The sequence below is a fragment of the Vidua chalybeata genome, chromosome 24 (assembly GCF_026979565.1).
Source record: "Vidua chalybeata isolate OUT-0048 chromosome 24, bVidCha1 merged haplotype, whole genome shotgun sequence".
Taxonomy (NCBI): Eukaryota; Metazoa; Chordata; class Aves; order Passeriformes; family Viduidae; genus Vidua; species Vidua chalybeata.
In genome coordinates, this window is record NC_071553.1 from 5,298,092 (window position 1) to 5,320,666 (window position 22,575).

General features: G+C 50.3%; 1 protein-coding gene across 3 annotated transcripts in view; it reads right to left on the bottom strand.

Moving 5' to 3' along the window:
* Positions 1-5,018: 5,018 nt before the first annotated feature.
* Positions 5,019-22,575, bottom strand: part of ILRUN (inflammation and lipid regulator with UBA-like and NBR1-like domains) — a 28,271-nt gene continuing 10,714 nt past the window's right edge. Inside the window, exons 2-5 of one of the 3 annotated variants that reach the window (XM_053963768.1) lie at positions 21,299-21,453; positions 17,902-18,099; positions 16,068-16,396; positions 5,019-8,628 (exon numbers count right to left, since the gene is read on the bottom strand). In XM_053963768.1, coding sequence (XP_053819743.1) covers positions 8,593-8,628; positions 16,068-16,396; positions 17,902-18,099; positions 21,299-21,453 — 718 coding nt within the window. In that variant the 3' untranslated portion in view covers positions 5,019-8,592. Of the gene's footprint in view, positions 8,629-12,565; positions 12,718-16,067; positions 16,397-17,901; positions 18,100-21,298; positions 21,454-22,575 lie in introns of those variants that run through there. The other 2 variants (XM_053963769.1, XM_053963767.1) reach the window with 2 other exon arrangements.

Here is a 22,575-nt window from a genome sequence, read left to right on the forward strand (position 1 = left end):
GGGTCTGGGGTGCAGGACGGGGCCGGGGACACGGAGCTGCCCGCAGAGCCAGCCGTGACTCAGCGGTGACTCACCGAGCCCCGGAGGAAACGCTCCCGTGAGCATCGCCCGGCTCCGGCACCTCGTCCTGGGGGCTCAGCAAGGAGCCAGGACCCCATGACCAGGGGAGTCGTGTAGGGAAAACGGGGTGTGGGAGGTGGGGCAGGACCCCAAACGAGGTCCCGTGTCCTATCTTCCCCCACTGTGCAGTCATTGGGTTGGCCACAGAGCCTGGAGGAATTTTCCCTGGCAAACTCCTGGGGGCAGCTCCTGGGTATCCCCAGCCCTGTCAGCCTTCCTGACACCAACACCGCAGCTCCCGGAGCCAGGTCTGGGGAGGAGGGAGCTGTGACGGGCACCAGGAGCTGGGCAGGGGGGCCCCAGCACCTGTCAAAGCCTTGCTGGACACAGGCAGCATTCCTTGTGGCATCCCTGGTTTCACAGGGCAGGATATGAAAGCAGAAAGTGATTAATGCTCTGTGAGGGAGCAGAGACAGAGCTCTGGCCCTGGTGTGGGACGTGACCCGAAATGGCTCCATGTTCCCCTCAAAGGGCTGTTCTGGCCCCAAGCCCAGCTCTCCCAATCCCAACTTCTCATCCCAGTGCTGGCTCGGGCACCAGCAGAGCAAGGACATCACTTCTCTCCTCAGCAGTGGATTTTGAGCGCAGCAAAATGTTTGTTCTGTCAACACGTGCCTAATCCCCAACCAAAAGCCGATGAAAACGCCATGGGGGGGAAGGATGGGAATGAGCTGCCCTTTGAGACAAAGCCCCGGTGGTGACAGCCACAGCCCCAGTGGGGGAACTGGGATCCTCCCCTGGCTCTCCAGTCCTGGGGTACCCTGTACCAGGCAGGGCAGGGGAAACGCTCTCCATGGGGGCAGGGATGGTCCCAGCTGCAGCTGCAGCTCTGCCACAAACCCGAGCAGGATCCTGAGCTCCACGGAGGAAGTGCAGAAAATATCCTTGCTCTGCAGGCATTGCCCGGCCTCAGTGACCAGTCCTGGCTCCTTTCCCCCTCAAAATGTAGCCAGCAGTGTCCCCACACCAGCCCAGGCTTGTCTCTGTCCCTGCTGACCCAGCACCTGCTGTGACACCATCAACAGGCTCACCAGCGTCACAAATGGGCTCACCTGAGGATTAGCATTTCCAGATGACCCATAAAACCCTTTTCCTTGTGGGATGAAACAACACTTTGTCCTGCAAGGCTCGTTTCCAGCCTGGCTGGGGCTGGGCTGAGCAAGCAGAGCTGCCCCAGTGCCCACCTCGGGTGGTCCCAGCAGGGACTCACTCCCAGCACCCAGAGGCATCAGCCCTGCACCCTTCACCCACAAGAAAAAAAAAAAAAAGGGAAAAAACAGGGTACATTTAGCAGTTTCCATTTGTTTGCTCTTTAAATAATTGTTTCCTTATCACTATTGATTTAGATCCCTTTAAAATTCTGACAAACCTGCTTCTCAGGCACCCTCAGCTGCTTCCTCCCAGCCTGCTCCCCATGGGCAAGGCAGAGCAGCCAGGCTCATCCTAAGGAGAGTTCCCTGCTTGGGGAGGCACCTGCAGGGCAGCGAGCCCCCACTCACCCCTCCTTCCCAAGATGGACAAACCAAAGCTGTAGTTTGGGAATTTCTCCTCTCCCCATCCCACTGCGGAGCAGACACAGGGACTTTGGGGCTGCTGCCAGGCTCGGGGGGCTCAGGGGGGACACCCCCAAGGGCACAGTGGCCATGATTGCCCAACCCCCTGGGTGCAGAATCCAGCTCTGGCCATGAGCAGCCCCAGTCAGGGCAGCACAGTGACTGCTGCAGTGGAGGCAGGACAGGACGGGTTTAAGTGTCCCTCAAGCACAGCCAGGATGTCCCTGAGGCCTCGCTGGGGACAGGGACCCTCTCTGCTGCCCAGTGCAGCAGTGTCAGTCCTCAGGTGCCTCTCACTGTCACCTACCAGAGGGTTCATGGCCCTGCTGGGCTCACAGGGGTTCGAGGGGCTCTTCCCAGGGTCCCCCCAATGCCACCCGGGGGCTGGGGCTGCAGTGCCACAGGCTGGCGTCACAGCCCAGCCTGCAGCTGTCAATGAATTGAGGAAACACGGCCACAGCAAACAGCGAGGAGGGAAAATGCTGCTGATTAGATAAGGAGTGTGAGCTCTTGCAGTGCTTCCCCCTGGATGCCGATGCTGCACGGATCTGCTGAGCCCAGCTGCTGCACACCAGAGGTGCAGAGAGACCCAGGAGAGGCTGAAAGCTCCGTCCTGTGGGATGGCTTTCCTAGAAAAGGGCCTGGAAAAAGGGTCTTACCCCAGCTCCAAGGTTTGGGGGTCCCTCTCTCCCTCCCACAGGGCTGTGCACCACCCTGGGGCCACAGCAGAGCAGCCAGACCCCCTTTTGTCCCCAGCACATGTCACCCTTCAAAATGGGACACCTGGGGCCTCCAGGTGTGCAGACCCTTCCTCATTCCCAACCCAGAGGGGTGTGCCCATGCTGTCCCTGCCCAGCAGCTCCTGCCTGGCTCTGCAGCACTGCCCCAGTCCCACAGTGCTGGTGACAGGCCGAGTGACATGTGCCACCCCACTGCCCAGCCAAGCCCGGCCAAGACAGCAGCAGCTCTGGGAGGGGGACATGGCTCTTTCCCGCCCAGCCACTGTCACCAGCAGGACTCGAAGCCTGGAAAAGCCACATCCAGCAGCTCCAAAGGGTTTTGTGGACGAGGAACAACCTCAGCTCCCTCTGCTGGCACCTGCCCCAGGCTGGGCCTGTGGCCAGCAAACCCTGTTTGAACACCTCGGCTGGGAGCCCCCGGGTCCAGGTCACCCCCAGCCCAGCCCCTGTTCCCAACACCGTCCCCTGGCAGCACACGGAGCTGTAATTCCCATGGTATCCCCACCCCAGAGCACGGCTGACCCACCTCACAGGACTCTGCACCCCTCACCCTCAGTGTCAAGTGGTGAAAAACAAACATTTCTCCCCCTGCTTTAAGTTTCTGTGAAGGCGTCGCTCCTGCAGGGAAGAGATAACCAAAATATGGGAATACAATGAGCGAAGAGGCAGCTCTGGAGCCAGCCCAGCTGCAGCTGCTCTGCAGAGCCGAGCCCACAGCCTTGCATGGGGCAAACAGGGCTGGTCCGTGCCCACGCGTGCCATCTGCCTCCCTGCTGGGCCCTGCTGAGAGCTTTTACTACTTGGCTGTTTTATCAATGGGGTAGGAAATGTTTGAGATTAGATTTCCTTAATTAATTCCTGTGTAACTAGGAATTTTCCAACGAACACACAGGCGGAGAGAGCAGGTTGTGGAGAGTTTCCAGAAAGATCCCAGTGATCCTGCTCCTCCCCCATGGACCCCTGGCAGCATCCCACCACTGGCCTGGCCTCATTTCCCCCTTGGCCCATTAACATTCCCCTGTGCCTCCCAAGGGATCTGCAGAGATGCACGAGCAGAGCACTGCACACCACGAGCTGCTGCTGCTGCAGAATGTAGCAGGTAGAGGAGGAAAAATAAACAAAAATCACAAAAACCCTCTCTGTCACCGTTCCAGGTGCTGCTCCTGGTGCTGCAGGTGCCCATTGGAGCCCTTGAGGTCACGCCTGCAGATATGAGGACGTGTGGTGGTGTTGGGGAGGTTTTGGAGCAGATCTTGCTCTTCCCTCCAGCCTGAGGGGTATGAGTACCCAACAAGGCACAGGGCATGGGCCCGAGCAGTCCTGGGTGCTGAGCACATCCTCATCCCTGTAATCCATCACAAAAATCTGGGAACACCCTCCCTCCCACTGCCATTGCTTTGGGAACCAAAAAAAACTGCATAAAACCAGAATTAATTTTGCAACTTTTAATGGACGACGATCTGGTTCCCCTAAAAAAAAATAAACAAGCAGCAAAAGCAGCACCCAAGGAGCTCCCATGTGCCTGTGGCTGCCTTTTGCCTTGGCCTCCTGCCCGCCCAGCTCCGCTCCCGGGATCGCGGGATGACCTCCACCACGGCAATCCCGCCGGGTATTTGCCTGCTCAGGAGATACCATTAAAGGTGTGATGGGATTATCCTGTGCTGGCAACCTCTGACAGGTTGCAACCCTAAAGACAAACAGATTCTTTCGAGCAAATAAGGAGTAAATGCAAAGCTGGGCAGTGAGCAGGGCGGGCAATGCTCCCCTGCCCAAACACAGCAGCCTTGGGACACCCATGAGCACCCCGAGCTCGAGGGGCGCGTTCCACTTGGGGCACAAAACAAACACCCCCAGGCACAGGTAGCAGGATGTCTGCTCCCAGTCAGGCTTTCAGTCAAGCTTAACCGGCACATGAAAGCTCCAGGCATTTATTCAAATGATAAAAGCAAAGCCAGCACACACACAGTGAGGTTTCTCGTGGGGATTAGTAACAAACTCCCAGGTAAGCAAAGGAACGGCCTCAGCTGAGCTGCTCCGTGGTGCAGTTTATCCAAATAATGCTTGGGCTGGGTGTCCTGAGCAGCAAGGCCTCACCTGGGAACTCAGATCCACCTTGGACAACTGGGCAGGTGAGAAAAGTGAGACCTTCCTGTGCCCCCATCCCGATACACAGAGCCAGCTATTTTCTTAGGGATTGTGAGAAAATAAAACCCAAACCAATCTTCCTCCCTGCAAGCTCCCACTCGTGCCTTCCCGAGCCACTCAGGAGCTGGAAGGTCTGGTCCCTCAGGACTGGGCTGTTTGAAGTGAGAAGCATCACCCCATCCTGCACCAGGCTCCGAGGGAAGGGCTGGGATGTGGATCAGCCACACCAGGAGCACCCGGGGACGCAGCTGTGGCATCGCTGTGTGCCGGTGCCCCTCGTATGGAGATCCCTCAGACCACCCCACTCCTCCTCAGGAGCTGTCCTGGAGAAGTGGCCTGACCTTGACACAAGGGAATCTGGAGTCCCCTCCCTCCCCCTGCCTCACAAGCACCCCCAGAGTGTCTCCCCACCCTCATCCCCACCCAGGGGTTCCACAGGTGGTTTGACAACGTCAGTATGCACTGAATTGGGTCTGGTTTCACAGCAATTTGGACTAAATTAGGGCTGGAGCTGGGTTTAAGGGTGTTGTGCCTGAGTGTCTGGAAACACTCCAGGAATGGAGCAAACCAGGTACATTTAACTACAAAGTGACAGATTCAGAAGTTTTGCAGCTTCAATAAAACTCTCAACAGCTACAGAGCTTTTTTTTTTTTTTCTCTGTTAATTTAATCATACAAATATTCATTTATACATTAAGGAAAAAGCTTCCTTTCTTTTCACCCCCACTGTGCTATCATAGGACTTCTCCCAGACTCAGAGAGGCAACACACCATCCCGTGCTACACATGCACTGCCCCGGCGAGCACAGACAGGCTGGGAACCACCCACGCACTCACACACGGAAAAAATTAAACACAACAGAAACCCAGACGTGGGACAGCGTGCATTTCCACCCACACCACTGCTCTCCGACTGCACGGCTCTGCCCCAGCTCCCAAACCTTGGCGGGGTTCGAATCCAGCACTCCTGAGGTGTGGGCAGAAGATTCCCACTCTCTCACCCCCTCCCATGGCACTGCCACTTCGGGGCCAGTCCCAGGGACATCCTGCTCCAGTTTGCCAAGGCTGGGAGGTGACACTGCTTGGGCTGTGTTAGTGACAGGGTCCAAGTGGCTCTTGCTTACCACAGGGACCCACTTAGAGGCCATCAGAGATGTTCTACATTACCCTTTCCCTTAGGGGAGCTGATACAAACTGCAGTGTCACGAGGTCACCTGGGCAGAACTTTATCAAATTCATCTCAATCTCCCCATTCAAAGTTGGACAGCTGAAGCACGAGCAATCTGAGGGCCAGCTGCAACACGAAACTCCAAGAAATCAGGAGATAAAACCACCTTTGGCCTCAGTGAAACAGCTTTTACTTGAGGAAAAACACAGAGATAGAGCAACCCGTTTGAAACATCCTTCCAGTGCCACAGCAGGGGCCACAACCCTGGCCCCAAAGAGCCAGTGCTCCGTGGATCCCTCAGTGCCTGGGCAGAGCAGGATGTGAGCAGCAAGAGCTGCAGATCTCAGAGCCCTGCCTTTCCTCACACCCTGCAACGTGTGACCCTTGTGACCAGGACACCACGGACTGCAAACGCGTGTGCCTTCGGAGTGGGAAAGCACAGGGCTACTCGGGGCGCATGCAGGTTTTGGTTTTTCAAGACAAGGGAAATAAATTCAGCCTTAGGAGGAGCACAGGAACACGAGTGTGGCAGCCAGGGGACACGGGAGGAGCACACGTGCCTGGGAGCAGAAAGCCAGCGTGGGGGGATCCAAGTGCAAGGCTCTCCCAGGTGCCTCTGCTGACACCAGGCAAAGGTCAGAGCACCAGCTCTAACTCTCAGGCTCAGACCTTGATTTCCCCTCCCTTCCACTATGCAGCTGACACAAGGAGCTAATAAAGATAAGGAATCACCTCGTCACTCGAACCAAGAGCTGTCTCCAGGGGTTCAGTGCCCTCAGAAGGGGAGCAGCGGCGCTGCAGGTGCGATGTTCATTTCCTCAGAGGGGCCTGTGGGCCACCTGTGAGGAAAGGAGGGAGTGAGCAAAGATTCCACATGCCCACACCACACTCTGGGGCTGCAGATCACCCCCCAGATCAATGCTCAGATCTAATACTCAGAACTAATCCAAGGCAAACTGTTGTTACAGCACAAGAACTAAACCTTCCAAGAAGCAGCACCTTCAGCAGGTTCACTCCAATCCCAACACCGGCCCAGATCCAGGGCACAGCCAGGTGCCCACCAGACTGCAAGTGTCAGTTCAAATCCTGTGGTGCCACTTCTATACAGGCAGTTTCTGATCTTATACTTGTTCCTCCCAGCTAACAGATTTCTGAAGGGAGATTTCAGCTAATGGTAATCTGTAACAACTGAACCTCTGAAATATGAACAAAATCCATCGCCCAATCCTTCCTCTGCTGGACACAAGGAACTCCCACTGGCCCCACGAGGTCCATCCATATGCACCCAGGTACCAGTCCTTGGTAGCTGCAATGAAAGATTCCCCCATTCAAAACCAGCCACAAAAACAAAAGCAGCCAAGAGCAGCGAGGGCAAAGCCATGCAGTGTGCAGCTCTGACACGGGGAAAAGCCTTCACTGGAAAGATTGGAAGAAAGGGAGCTTTGCATATTCCTGTATCTTTGGCAGATGGCTGTTCCAGCCTGGTTCATTTGGGCAGGACAGTGCTGCAGGGCTTACTCCTCTGTTTGTGGGGTCAGCACTCCAGAATAAATTCACCACAGTGCCTGAGACCGAGCTGCATCCCCTCACACTGCACTACAAAGTCCAGAACGGGAGGAAAACATGCTGGAGGAACAGCAGAGCAGCCCAAATCTTTTGCAATCCCTCCCCTAACGTGAGCCCACTCGGAGCCTCAATGCAGCCCCGAGCCCAGATGACAAAGGCAGAAGAAGAGGAGGTGACAGTGGGACCCAGCTGGTGGTGTCAACTCCTGCTCTGTGCTCCAGAACACATGGATCAGCCTCTAAGCTACACCTCAGCACAGGAGAAACAAATGCAAACTTATGCTCTGAAAGAGAGAGGGGAGACTCCAAAAGAAAAGGACAGGATGTCTGTGAAGCTTTGCAACTACCAGCAGGTGAATTACAGCTACAGAGATTCCTCTTGGCACACAGCTCCAGGCACAGCTACTACACACGAGAGTGAACAAAAAGAGATTTTAAACTGCTAACCACACAGGACAGCTCAGGAACTTGAATAAATCAGTTTCTTATCAACATGGGTGTGTATCTGTGTACTTCATGTACAAGAGGGAAGGGAGATGAGCCCTCCATGTTATCCCAGAAGTCCCAGTGTCTCCCTCTCCAACTCTGATACTGAGACCTGTCCATAACGTGGCTCCCAACGACACGCAGGACAACTTAAAAACAACACCCAAACCAAAAGGAAAAGAGGAAGTAAAAGGTTAAAAAGTCGGTAACTAAAACCAGCAGATGCTGTTAAAAATGCAGTGCTGGGTGCAAACCCAACCTGGCATTAAAAAAGCCTGACAGAAGCAGTCCCTGCACAAACCCCAGCGGGTGCTGAGCCAGTCCCGTTCGGCAGCAAACCAGGACATTCTGGGAAAATGCACGCTGTCCCTTAGGAAAAAAAAAAACCCAAAAAAATAGAACAAGAAACAAACAGAAATTAAACATTTGCTCAAACTACAACCGCTCTGTAGGCAAAATATTCTTCTTTAAAGATGGCTTTTAAATTTTCATTTTTAAACTTCTTTTTAAGCTACCTAATTACGTGTGAAGATGATTTCTAAAAACCCATAGTGTTGGTGTCTCTTCTTCCTCATAGCATTTACACCACTCTGAAATCCAGCAGTCACACATGCATACTCAGGGTTTGGATTTTCCTCTGGAAACAGCTAGTCTTAAGTTACTGGGCTTTTGTTTTCTTCTTTTCCAGAACACGGAGGCAGAGAAGGGGGGTCCACGCTGTGTCTGTCTGCCACATGAATCCCCCTCCCTTCCCCCAAAAGTCACCTTTTTCTTAAATTCTCCTCTTGTCGATACCCGTTTTGTGTTTTTGTGTTTTAAGACTGTCCGAAGTGATAAGGACCGTGGAAACCCTGAAAGAAAGTTGGAGACATAATCAATTTTCAACAGGCAAGAAACAAAACGCTCAGTGCTCAGCTCCAAAGAGTGCCCAGCCCAGCCCAGGGCTTCCCACCAACCCCACCGTGGCTCCAAGGACACTCTGAACGTTCCAGGGTTGGCTTCCCCAGAGAGGGCAGATGCCACCACTTACCTCTGTCAGATGTTTTTTAGGCCAAGGCCATAAAATAACTTGTGTTTTCTACATCAGAATTCCCTATAGATGCTACAACACCTGCAGGCCCAGCCCCTACAGCTCCCCAGTCTGTCCCATGTGAGTTTGTGGGGCTGTAACTGGGTGAGAGGCTATGCCAGAAAGAAACCCAAGAAAAAAATTCCACATTCCCACAAGTGCCATGTGTGCCTTCTCAAGGTGACAATGCACATTTGCCTCCAGTGAAATCAACCAGAGCATTTACCAAAACCCCCAAAATGCTTCCTAGAGAATCCATTTCCCTCCTTTACATCCTGAAGTGAGTCACCTAAATGTCAGATGTAGTCACAGGTCTCAAATTAACAGGAACTCCTTTTGTAATTTCTATTGTCCAGATCAGTTATCCGGGGTTTCATCAGGAAGCAGAAGAAAGACCAACAACCAGCAAGGGATGCCACAGCTCACAGGAGATGAAGTTTGTCAGTGAAGAAGGTACAACCCCCACACAAACCCAGACACACACTGAGGTCAGGAGGGAGATGAGGGAGAAAAACTTGTATCTCATGGCAGAGTTGGAAGACCATTATGCAAATGCTTCTAAACTAAACACAGTCCAGCTCTTCCTAGCACACTCTGGGTAAGTGAGAGCCCAAACCATTTTTGTTCTGGCTGAACAGGAAGTTCTGACTTTAGTTTTCACCACTCTGCCTTTAACAGGGCAAATTTCCTAGGAAATACCATTTTCTTCGTGTTCTACAACTTCAAAACCCCCTCACTGCAAGAGCCAGGGCCCTGGAGCCATGAGTAGGAACACAGATCGTGTAAAGAATCAACGTCACTGGCAAACCCCAGGCTGCAGAGCTTTGCTGCACATCTGACTAGGAAGGAAGTGCCATGAACAGTCTGTAATCTTGCTACAGCTGGAGAGAAAAAGTTCATTCTTGGGGATATAATCAGGTGGTAAATACAAGCAAATGGCAAAATGAAGAAGCTCTCAGCAGCTCTCAGAATCCAACCAAGAGGAGGATCAGCAGACAATTAACCAGGACATCTCCTGAACTGCGTGGGAAGTATGAAAGACTAGCAATGTGGAAATTGCTGTTTGCAGACAGAAATACACGCAAGTGATGGAAAAACAAACACGCTTCTACCCCAGGAATATGCTGCAGTGCCAGTTTGTAAAGCTTTTCAAAAGAGAATAGCCAGCAGGTTCCAGCATGATAGTTCACCTGAGGAAGGAGATGCTCCCATTAAAATCCAGAAACGGAGAAATCCAACATTTCCAAAAATACACTCACTGAAACAGGGGGAAGGGGAGGAGCACGACAGAAACATTAAGATGGTGTGAGCAGGTGCACAAGAAAAGGACCCAGAGGAAAAGCAACGTATAAAAGGATCCCAAGCAGTCTCACCTCACAGGGATTAAGCTATTGTACTTAGCACTCTGCAGAAGGAAAACAGGATTTGCTGCCGATTACTTGTACTGACACATTTGCCAGAATTTGCTTCATCTTTGAGCTACCTGCACAAGGCTTTGTTTGAGGCACTGCCTGGCGAGCTCAGGAGGGGTTTAACCACACCCTGCCCCTCTGCTGGGACCACCCTGGGAGTCCCTTACCCTGTGTCACCTCACAGGAGATGCCAGAGGCAAAACAAACTTGCTTGCTTTAATTTGGGGGTTCCACAAGCATCCCCCTGTGGTATAAGAACTGCCAGTCACCCTCAGTCTGACATCAGAGCAGCTCATTTGTGCTTTTGGATGCACAGACCCTGTGAAGTCACCACGAGCTGGTTTGCAGGGAAGCCCTCTGGATCTCCACACAGTGGCTTCTGGAGCACCACATTTAAAGCTACACAATTATGCAAACTGTGTCAGTTAAACCCAGAATTTTGCTCAGCACAAGAGATTCCTCAGCATGTACAGCTCTGCACCACCTGCCACCCTGCACTGAACATCTGACACCCTGGAATGAGCTCCCCTGGCAATGCCACGACCATGGTCAGCTCCTCCTGACGCAAGGAATTTCACCATGGAAAAGCCCCAAATCTTTCCTTTTGGAATTGCCACTCTTCACTGCATTTCACCTACCCAAGATTCATTACTGAACATGAGAACTTGGAGAAATTGAACCCCACTTGCATCTTTAAGGCGAGTGAGAGCTGCTTTAATGCAGACCTGTGCAGGTGACTCCACCTCCCCTGTCCCATGACATTTAGTCACCATGCACAGTGTAAGGATTTGATACCAGAAAACTTCAATTACTGCTGCAATGCAAATACCAAACCCTTGTATGACATTTTCAAGCCTAATTATTCCCTCTATGCAACATTTTACATCATAAACATGCAAAAATAATTCTGCAGACAATTGCAGTTTTTCGGAGTTGTTTCAATGGAAGGATTATTCCCAGTATTTTTGGTGCCTTCCCGTCTAGCCTCCAAGTGGGATCACTGTCTTTATGAAAAGCTCAGCTGCAGCTTTGCAGACTCAGTTTCAGTTCTTCTAGAATGTTCCCCAGAAGTAACTGCTCGCTTGCTGGTGGGAGCACTGGCTCTTGACACAGACCAGTGTGTGACAACACAGGACTGTGATTTTCCAAGTAAAGACTCTGCATGACAACTACTGGCATAAATTATCATTTGACTCGTGCCTCTAGAAGGGAAGTGAGATGTGAAGACTGAGCTCTGTAAACCGAGGTACCTGTGCTGAGAACAAAGCGAGGATTAAGTGAATCTTTCATAAACCATCACACACAGGCTTTCAGACAGCTCTTTATTTCACCTCTGTGACTGAGTCACCAGCAATGCAGGTACACTTCCAGGGACAGGAGGTGGATGCACAGCAATACAGGAGTCTCCCCGTGGACACTGACAGTGGCCCCAGCCCACGCTGCCAGCCCCCATCCCCTCGGGCCGCTCCTACCCCACACCTCGCTTATGTAAACTGAGCACAAACAGAGAACAAAGCATCCAGCACTTGTGTTTTATTCCATGCATGCTGTGCAAACATGGCGTGGCTGGGAGACCACCAGGAAGTTCAGGACCTTCTGGGAGCAGGCGCTGGCAGGGCTGGTTCAGGTGCCCGTGGGTGAGGAGGTGGCAGGGCTCAGGTACCTGACTGAGCTCCCATGCACAACTCCCCAATGTGCTGCTGGGCCAGGATAAACAACAGGCAACTCTGCTGGGCTGCAATGGAGCAAAGTTGGGCTAAAACCAGATTATCTGGCACTTCCCACAGTCAGGAAGGAGGTGGATTTCATGGATGAGCTGACATGCAGCACCCAAACCACCAATCTCTCACTAGAGAGGCAAACCAGCTCATGCCAGCCCAGCCCAGGCTGCAGTGCTGTGAGAGCTCCAAGTCCAACCTTCTCCCACAGTGTCTAAATGGATGTAACCACACGGTGACCAGCCCAGTGTGAAGCCCAGACACCAGGATGGGAGGAGCTTCTCCTCCTCCATGGATGCAAACATTCTTGGGGCATCATCCTCATGCATGAAGACAGTTTTATGCCCAGTTTCCAGTAAAAGTATTTCTGTCTATAGTTTACAGAGGTACTCCAAAAATCTGCAAATTGGAGGCCCAGGTTTGGGACAAGCATGGCTTTAGAAGCAGCAACAACATTTAAGCTCCAAGGACAAAGGATTGGTTTCCCCTTATGTACAGAAAGATGCCAAGTAGCTCAACTCCACACAGAACAGAGGGAGATGGGGAGCATAAACACAGCAGGAAAAAAGGAGCTCAGATTTTAAAGCTGTGAACTCCAAATACGTTTTTATTTCACCGGGCTTTGAAGAGCAGCACAAGCAATGACCAGGACAGCCAGGCACCATTTGCTTTGGTGGGGATGATGCTCAGTGTCCTGTCCGGGCAAATCTTGTCAGAATCACAACCTCCAGGTGCAGTTTTCTGCATGACATAGAGAGAAGTGATTCCTCAATTCATCTGGGCAGCAGGTTTAGATACAGATCTGTGGATTTTATACAGATTTAAAATTTTATATATTTTAAGTACAATCTAAGTGTCAGGATATGGCTATTCATTTCTGATCTTCTCAAACATGGAAACGTGTACGTTTCTTTCCTCAGTTAAGCAATTAAACTCTAATTGCCAGGCACTGTAAGACTGGATCTTGGGCTTTTAATGGAAAAGCCAGTCACAAGAGAGCAGCAGTGACCGTGCAGGGCTGCTATGAGACAGGAGTAAATAGGAGAAAGCTGTAGCTACCTCAGATCTCTGGGGAATCCAGAGAAAGCGACTGCCAGAGAATAAAGTATCTGTGCATGGGGATTTCTGGGCATCCTATCCTGCACTCAGGCACATCTTTACATCTAAGAACATGCAAAAACTCCACTGGGAACAGATTTAACAACAACATGCTTCAAGCAAAGCCCTGGCAGGCCCTGGCCTGCAGCCTCCCCACAGTGTGTGTGGAAGGTGGGCAGGGGGCCCCAGGGAGGTGGGTGCCATAGCAGGAATAAAGGGCACACAGCTTGTTCCAACCATGCCACAGCTTTCATCTTACCCACTTGCAGGGAATTCTGTGTCTGGTTTTGTTTGTTTTTCCCTAGGACACCCAAACCACACACTCTGCTGCTGTATAAAAGCATTTTGAATGTTTCCAGGTGTGAAATGCTGCTGTACTTGTCTAACCCAGCAGCAGATGGCACGTCGGTGTTGCCACAACCCTGACTCCAATGGGGAGCTCTAGAGGACAAGTCACACCTGCTCAGTGCACCAGGGGGAGAACTAATTCCGACAAGGTCTGGCAGCTTCGAGGATGTTTTACACCTGCAGATGCCAGAAACTGCTCGTTTTATCTCAAAGATTTCATGGTCTCATGCACTGCATGACTGGGTGTCCCCAGTGTCTGTCAGCAGAGGAAGCCTCCACAGTCAGCTGGGAAATATTTAAGGGCTTATTTTACTTCTAAATACAGGACACAGGCTCTTCTCAACATTTTAACTAAACCTGAACCATCTCCTTTGCTCACCAAACGGCCTGTCAAACATGACTGGGGATTCCCTCCCTCGCCCAGGAACATGAGAGGAGAAAAATATCAGAGATCCTGCTCAAGATAAATAAAATCCAGGAATTCTTGGAGTCTGTGCCACTGCCTAACCAACCCACAGTGCTCTCCTGTCTGCTCTAGAACCTGAAATAAAGCCTTTCACATCAGTATTCAGTCACAAGGCAGCAACTCCCAATGCAGTAGTTTTCCTTCTCGTCTGCAGCAGCAGAGTACAGGTCAGATCCCCTGGGGATGTGGAGAAGATGGGCCAGGTAGAGCTTTTCCCAACAGGAATTGGAGCTCCATCTGTTCCTCAGGTAATTCAATACTCCTGACATCACCTCTAATAACCCCTTTTCTGCTCCAGCAGCATCCCCGCTGGGTACACCATGCACACAAAGGGAAAAAACCAAACAAAACTGCATCTTCTTTTCCCAGAGGCCTGGTCAGGGAATGGGGAGAATGTTCACCTGACCATTTCAAACCAGACCAGGTGTCTGGGATGTCCAACTCCCTCAAACTTGTTTACTACAGAACCAGTATTGTACCGACATGAATACTGGGTCTGTGGTAGAAAACGTCCTGCCCTGGGCAGGATGGGCAAGGCTGGAACAGGACTCAGATCTCCAGACCTACCAGAACAGCCTCCAAAGGATAAAATAATTTGTCTTTGTATGCCACAAACAAAAAGAACTGCAGTAGAGAGAAAAACCACCCAAACATAAAGAAGCTTTTCCATATCCCTCACCCCCAACCAAAAAAAGGACTATAAAGTTGTCCCTTCTGAAGCCAGCAAACAAAATGTCTGCTTTCATCTCAGACAATCCACCTCAAATCCACCCAAGAATATTCTGTAAATACAAAAAGAAACAAACAACCCCAAAACAAAACAACCCAAAACAAGGAAAAAGGGGAGGAAAGGTCACCTGCCCTATGTTTGGGGTTAGATTATAACTGCCCCTGTTTCCTCAGAGCATGGAGCTCTGGGTTACCAGCTAAACCAGCTCACTTCAACCTTGTGACACCTCTCAGGTGGTGCTTCACTCTGCTGCTGGCTTCTCTCCCACAGCACAGCTGCTCCTTGCCAGGGGCTCTGGTTCCTCACACCCACGTTCTCTGAAGCCAGTCCCAGCCCGGCCCCTTGGGGAGCACCACGACCCCAGCACGCAGCCACTACAGCAGCAACTTCCAGCACTGCCACTTCAGGTGGTGTTTCACTGACAGGCCATCACTTCCCAAGCCATCCACTCCACTGTTATGAGCAGGGCCTGGCAGCAGGAGCCAGCCCAGAGATGGTGTCTCTGTTTGGGACCACTAAGGGGGGCAGTCAGGCCACAGAAAATGCACAGCCCTGGGGTAAAGGTCACTAAAACAAGATCCACTGGCACAGGACAGGCAGTTCATCCAGGGAGGAACTAAAGTGCTGTAGGTGAACTAACATTAGGGCTTTATTAAGTCATTCAGCAACCAAGTGTTATTGTCCTACACAGCCTGCTCAAAGTACAGTAAAGCATTTTTAAAGGATTTAAAAAATCAAACTAGTTTGACATACGACAGTACACACCTACACATACTGCTGCATTAACAGGTGGATTCTGAATTGTAAATAATCCTGCAATTTTTCACACACAAGCAAATAAAAACAGTCAAAATATCACTCAGACTCGTATAGCATCCACCAAGCAAGCTTTTGAGAGAGATTTAAAGTAAAGGTAATTTAAAAGTCACCTACAATTATGAACAAGACAAGGACACAGACAGGAACGGTCCTTTGATTGACTGTTCCTGCAGGCAGCTTCTGCAATTGAATGGTGTGCTCTGTAGTCTCCCCACACCAGCTAAAAAGAAGTTATCTGGCTAATCTGAAGTTTGAGGGTGTGGTTACTTGTTCTCTGTTCAAAATTATGTCAAACTCAGGACACATCTAGAGAGATATTTTGACTTATTTGCACACGCAACTGGAGCAGGCTCCAGCCACTTGCGGTTACAGCACCCAAACAAGGTTATATAAATTTTAAGAAGGACTTGAAGCAAAAACAAAAAGGTGGATCTGGTAGAGTCTATCAGAGGCAAAAAATATTTTAATATAACATGAGGACTTGGCAGAGTCAGACAGTCAAATTCAGAACCTTCCTTAGCAGGTCTGGCAGAAGCAGAAGGAAAGGGCTTTGCAGTTTGGAAGGAAGAGCAATTACACACCTGCCAGGCTCCTCCCCTACCCGTTCTCCTGCTCGCCCAGGGCACCTACCTTACTGTACGTCACTACCGACAAGTTGTTCGAATGACTGCTGGGGGAGAGATTTACAGAGTTTTGTGACAGTCCATTCTGATCTTGTTCGATTTGGTCAGGAGCAGGCCCCCATGTGTTTTTGCTGATTGTGCCTAGCTCGGAACCCCCAGGGTCTTTTAGGTTGTTTTCATCTGGTTGCCTGTTCTTCTGTGGAGAGGCGAATGGGTTAAAGTTTCCTTCTACCTTGCGATGCGGCTGCGTGTTGAACTCTGTTTCAAAGGATGACAGCTGCTGTGTGACACCCAGAAGTCCTCCAACTTCCACGCTGAGGATCACCCAGATGACATCTGTGGAAAGATACACATTTGGGTTGTCACTAGATGGGAGTTTATGAAGAAGGGTCAGAAGGAGCAAATGAATTCCATCCTTTACACTAGCAAGAAAAAGACTAATTGCTTAAAGCACACCTTTACAAAGCCTCAGCAGTACTGGTTCCAGTGCCCCCAGTTTAACAGGTCTGGGATCAGCAGTTTGAATTTTAGGAGCCAACTGAGGACAGTGAGATTCTACCTTAGGGGCACATGACTTGCTTAGGGAATTCCACACCCTACTATGGCCAGGACCCCCAGTACACACCACTAATCCTCCCTGTACACAACTCCCCTCACTGAAAACTGTACACACCGCCCCACTGACCCCTGCATACAGACACTACTGACCCCCCTGAACACACAAGTACCACTGACCCCCGTACTCACCCACGCCCACCAGTGATCCCCCCACGCCCCAAACTCGTCCCCGCTCTGGCGCGGCCCCGCAGCGCCCTCTGCCGCTCTCTCACGGCCTTGCAGCCCAGGTGCCACCCGGGGCTGGCGTCACCGGGCCCCCGCCCCAAAACGGGACGAACGTCCGGGCCCCGGGATCGCCGGGTCGGACCTCGGGGCAGCCCCCAGCAAAGCCACCAACTGGGCTGCAGGGCAGGAGTCCTTCGGACTCAGAGCTTGGCGGCCAAAGGGTGTTCTGACAAAGTGACAACTTCTGGCAATGCAGGGACATCTCCCATTGTTCAGAGCTGGGAACCCTCTGGAAACGCCTCGGCTTTGTGAGAATTCAGGACCAACAACACAAACTGGGCAGGCTGTCCCACCTGCATGGAGATATCCCTGTCCATCCCTCAGGGACACACCATGTCCCCTCCAGACAGTGAGGAGCTGTGTGGCAGTGCCAGCGCTGCCAGCAGCCCCCTCCTTCTGGGCACTGGTATTTTTGCCTCCATGTGCCAACACCTCTCACTCAAACCCTGAAACTTGGGATACTCCCAGCTGCCAACAGAGACACAAAGATGTTTTCAGTGTAAACTAAAGCTGGCAGAAAAGGGAGGGAAAGCTGCAGTGAAGGCAGATGTTTGAGGCCCAGGCTGAAGTACCAGGCAAAATAGCCAAATGTGTTCTTTAAACAGAGAAATAGCTCACAGGGGATGGACTAAATCACTGCATTAAACCCTGGGCATTAACTTCTCACATGAGGTTTCCACTACTATTTTATGCTCATATGCAGTTCACAATGTTAAGCAATGGAAAACTGGGAAAGAATCTCAACAAAGACCAACGGGGAAAGAGTCTCCACGAGCGCTCTGCACATCCCTTTGTTTTCCAGAGTTTTATGTAATCTGTAATTTGTTCCAGTGCTTAGAAAACACTGACCAAGACAACAAAGCAGCTCCCTTTTGATGTTTTCCTCCACTCTGTGTTCTGTATGTAAGCCCAGGGCTGGCAGACCTCTGCCCTCTGCTCCATTTTGTGCCCGCGTGTCCCCAGTGGGGCTGTGGGCTGGGAAGGAAGGGGCTGCTCACCTCCGTAGTAGAGTCCCGTGGCAGTGCACATCCGCCACTGTCCCTGATACATTCCGGCGGTGCTGGGGCTGCACATCTGCACGCTGACATCAGCCATCTCCTGCGGCTCCAGGGACCTCACCATCACCATGTTCACGTGGCCAAACTGGTCTCCACCGACATACTTCAGGCAAACCCCTGGGGGCCACGCCTCTGTCCCTGGGATTAGACAGGAGAGGGAATTACTGACAGCACACCAGGAAAAGCTTTGTCTGTTTGTGTAAGACTGGTTGAAACATGCTTGTTAAAACAGTTGTGCAATTGTTGGATGGTCAAAGGAAACCAAGATACACAGGACACAGCAGCAGTGGATACTGAGGAAGCCTGGTTTTCAGAGCAGGCTTATCTGGTGCATTTAGGGACCAGCAGAACAATTCCTATTTGAGTAACCTCTATGTCTTTGTTACACAAAAAAATTGTCAAAGTTACAGTGTAACAGCTTAAAAAAAAAATAAAATAGAACTTAACCTATACACACCTCCCTTTCCCCAGGGCCAGAGGCAGACAAAGGCAGGGCTGTGTTGTGTGCCCCTACTTCTGCCTCCCTCCATGAAGCTCCTGAACCGCGCCACATCAAATACCTGTTATTTATACAAAGTGTTGGTAACATGTCCTTTCAGGGATTCATTTCTTTCTAAGCCTGTTAGGAGTCTCAAGAGGAACTCATATTTTGAGCTATAACTGAAGTGCCAGCACTATTTCCTAAACGGATTCATTTCTCTCCTTGCACCAATCTTTTTCTCGGGCTTGTGCAAGGGTGGCAAGAAGGGTTGTGAACACACAATTTATCTGTGGAGAGCCATGTTTAGACTGCAGACACTGGGACTGACAGCATGACCTGGCAATCAGAGAGACAGAAAACAGCTCCTGCTGCCAAAGATAACAAGCACTGGGGCAGACAGAAAGAAAAAGCGCTTCTGAGACTCATGAAAAATCAGTTTAGCACAATTTTCTTTCGCTGCCTCCCCAGTCACATCACATGACTAAGCCAAGGACTGAGAACACCTCCTGCTCAGCTGAGGCTGACGGAAATGGCTACGGAAAGCCTGAACCACCACGAAGCTTGGAACTGCTCCGTCTGGTCCGAGGCGAGCGCGCTGGAGGCTGCTCTGACCTCACGTTACCTCAAGGAGCATCCTTTGCAACAGCTTGCCTGCTAATTTAATCCCTGTGGGTACTCCAGTGAAGACACGGCAAGGAATGGTTTTCTTGTCGAGTCCTTATTTTGGAATTCACAACCTCTCAGAGACAGCAGGATGTGCACGAGTGCAGCGGGATGTTCAGTGTGGGGGATGTACCAGTACAGCTGGAAAGGTGCTGAGAGAGCAGGGCTCTGAAAGAGGAGCTGGGTGTCTGGCTGACCTCAGCCTGGGGCATGGGGCACTTGAGCATGAAGCCTCATCTGCAGAGGTTGGCAGCCCAGCAACATGGTTTAGTTTAAATTATTTATGTGATTTTTATCAGGTTTAATGGCTTTAGGCTTGCAAGGTGCCTAGAACACTGCAACTGATAAGCCTCATAAAATGAAATTATGATTATGTCATTCTATTTCAGTACACTCATCTCTCAGGAGATGATAAATTGCAGAGAGTGTCCTGCAGAGCCAGCAGCAGCTGGGGGCAGAGTGGGGAGAGGAAGCCAGGCTGTTAAATCCTGCTGCTCTTTCAGCAATGGTTCTACTACACAAACTGCTCTTCTGGCAGACAAGGCAGCACTGTCCTGCAGGTACCAGAGCAGGGCATTGTTTTTTACTGACACATATGAGAACCTGGCTGAACTGAGCTCACAGCTCACACGCCTCAAACTGACAATCTCTGAGCTCTGCCTGTCACAGTCATCAGACCTGCAACGCTCCAGTGACACACGCCTCAGGTATTTTGTGTTCTAGAACTGAAGTCATGTAATCAAGGACTCCTGTAGAGCTGTTAAAAACCTTGGCTCTACTTCAGTTATCTGCCTAACAAGTAGCTATTATCTGGAAACACTACAGCCCTTTGATACTATACCTTAATTAAACCAAAGAATGGTTTTCAAATGCTGCAGTCCTCCTCACACTGCACAGTCATAACCAGCATGTGAAGCTGCACTTCACCAACACTCGGCAGCGTGGTACCAAGCCCTGGCCTCCAGCACCACTTTTAGGGCACAGACACACAGTCTGAAAAGCCAGGTTCAAACCACACAGAAGCCATAACATGTTGGCCTTGCCAGGAAATCCTAAATCAAGATGAGCTCCTGCCCCTCATTTTAGAAGGCCCAGGATTTCAGGTGAAACATTCCAAGAACAATGAAACATTCCCTGAACTAGGATGCTAAATTAAGGCTGAATTTGCATCCAGGAAATGGCACATCAGAGGAACAAGGAAGGGAGGAGTCAGAAGGGCCCAAGATAGAGGTGTAGTCATAACACACACAAATCGAGACACTAAGAGTGAAGAAACAAGATCTATCACACTTACTGGATTTGTAAGAGCTGTATTTGGGACAGTTATAAAAAAATTGCCAGTCAACTTTTCACAGTAGTGGAGTTCAAGCAGGTTCCATGTGTCACCCTTTCATTGTACTTTCAAACAGAAGGAGGCAGAAAAAGTACCCTGAAATATTAAATCCTTCCTCTACAACACATTCTCTACAAATCAGTGTTTTTAAACATGCTAATGAAATACTCTTAGATTTTTAGTGTGGTTTTAGTGTGGATATTCTAAGTAGTGCAGCTACTCACAAGCAGAAATACTGAGAGAGCTGAACCTGACTCGTGATGACTCCCAGCATCACACCTCGGTGTGAGATTGTTCTCCCCCACACAAGTACAAGCAGGTCAATTAAATTCAGACACACAGTTTTAAATGTTCATGCAACATCCCATCACTGCACAGCTTGAGGACAAGGGATTCCTTCACGTCCATGGATCTCATTTTCCTCTCTGACTGCATCCCACTAGGCCAAGCAGTGGGAATGCACTTTGCCCAGCCTCACTTCCTGGATCCCAGTCACTGCTTTGACTTATTTCAAACTGGAATGTGGTCTCTCCAGCCCTGCATCCTCTCAGAACATGAAAAGGCAATTCTGCCCGAAGTGGACCTGCCACATGACCCTCGTGTCACTGCCTCATTTGTCTACAAGTGTCCTAGAGTTTGTGTGGTGGCACAAGGAACAAGACTGGTGACCTGACTGAGCTGCACATTCCACCACAAAATGTTTGTGCCAACCCAAGAAGGGGAACGTGCAGGGGCTGGCAGCACCTCAGGGTGGCTCCAGCCCAGGTGAGTGCACACAAGCTTCCTGCCTCAGGCCAGCATCCCTCCCACTGGATCCCAGCACCTGCTGCGTGGGGTTTGCTGCAGCCCAAAGGCCTCACCTGTATTCTGTATCCTCCACGTTTTTGTAAACTGGGTATCAGGAGGGATGGACTCTCCTTCACCTATGGTGACATCTTCCACAAACGACATGGAGGGGACATTGATATTTGGACTCTCAAAATCATAGTAGGCTCCAATGGCAGCTTGTAGATTCCTGAAAAGGAAAAAAGCACATTACAACCCAAAGTAGAGGTGGGTCAGGCCCTTTGCACAGGTCATATGTTATCCTAAACTGCTCAGCAAAAATATCCAGACTGTAATAACTCTGCTGCTCATGTGTTTTTTTAAAAGCTTTTACCTCTATCGCATATGGATTCTCCAAGATAACAGAGCACAAAATACAGCACTTTTTCTTTTCACTGGTTTAGATCAATTTTCTACTCTGCTTCTATTTTCCCTGGAAATCTTGGAACTTAGAAGTTTTGGAGGCTTCTACTCCAACAGTTCTTTATGAAACTTGCTGAACAGTCCAGGAGACACCAAGAGAAGAGCTATGCCTCAGGAGGCAGACACTGGACAGTTTCTTCACACCAGCCTTGTTACCCCAGCTAATTTCAAAAGGACCAACCAAACCTCTCCATTTTATTTTGGCACACAAGGTCCAAAAGGAGCACAAGAGGAACAAAACACGAAGAATACTCTTCTGATAACTCTCAGGGCCAAAGGGCACCAGTAGCTACAGATAATAACTCCAGCCTTGCTGGAGTTTTTGAAACACACCATCAGGTACAAGCTGTTTATTCATCAAAAAAGTGCCTGTTCAGCTCTGGGTAGTCACAACATGCAGGAACTTAAAAACCACCTGAGTCAAAAGTTCTCACTGAATAAAGATAAATGACAGTGCAAGCCTGTAATATATTGAGGACATTCAGAAAGCCACAATGCTATTGATTCCTGAGCCATGGTGTAGCTACAACTCATGATAATTAATGTGAGAAGAAGAACAGTCAGGCAGGAAGAGGATTCATGAGCCTTAGCTCAGTTCCACGATATACTATTAAGTCATTATGTAAGTGTTTGGCAAGTCATGTAATTCCTCTGTTTATACATGTCTGAGAGGTTATGGCCCTGATTTACATGTTGTGAGTGGGTGCTGTGAGAATGGAGATGAGTAAAATCTCCCCAAACCCGATGGGCATAACAACTGCTTTTTTTATTCATGACTGCAGAAATCTGTGTTGCTTTTTCGAGCAGGATAGAAAAAAAACAAAACCAAGACTTCAGGAACTGGGAACCACCACCTAAAACCAAAGCCCTGCAGAAGCTGCTCTGTGTG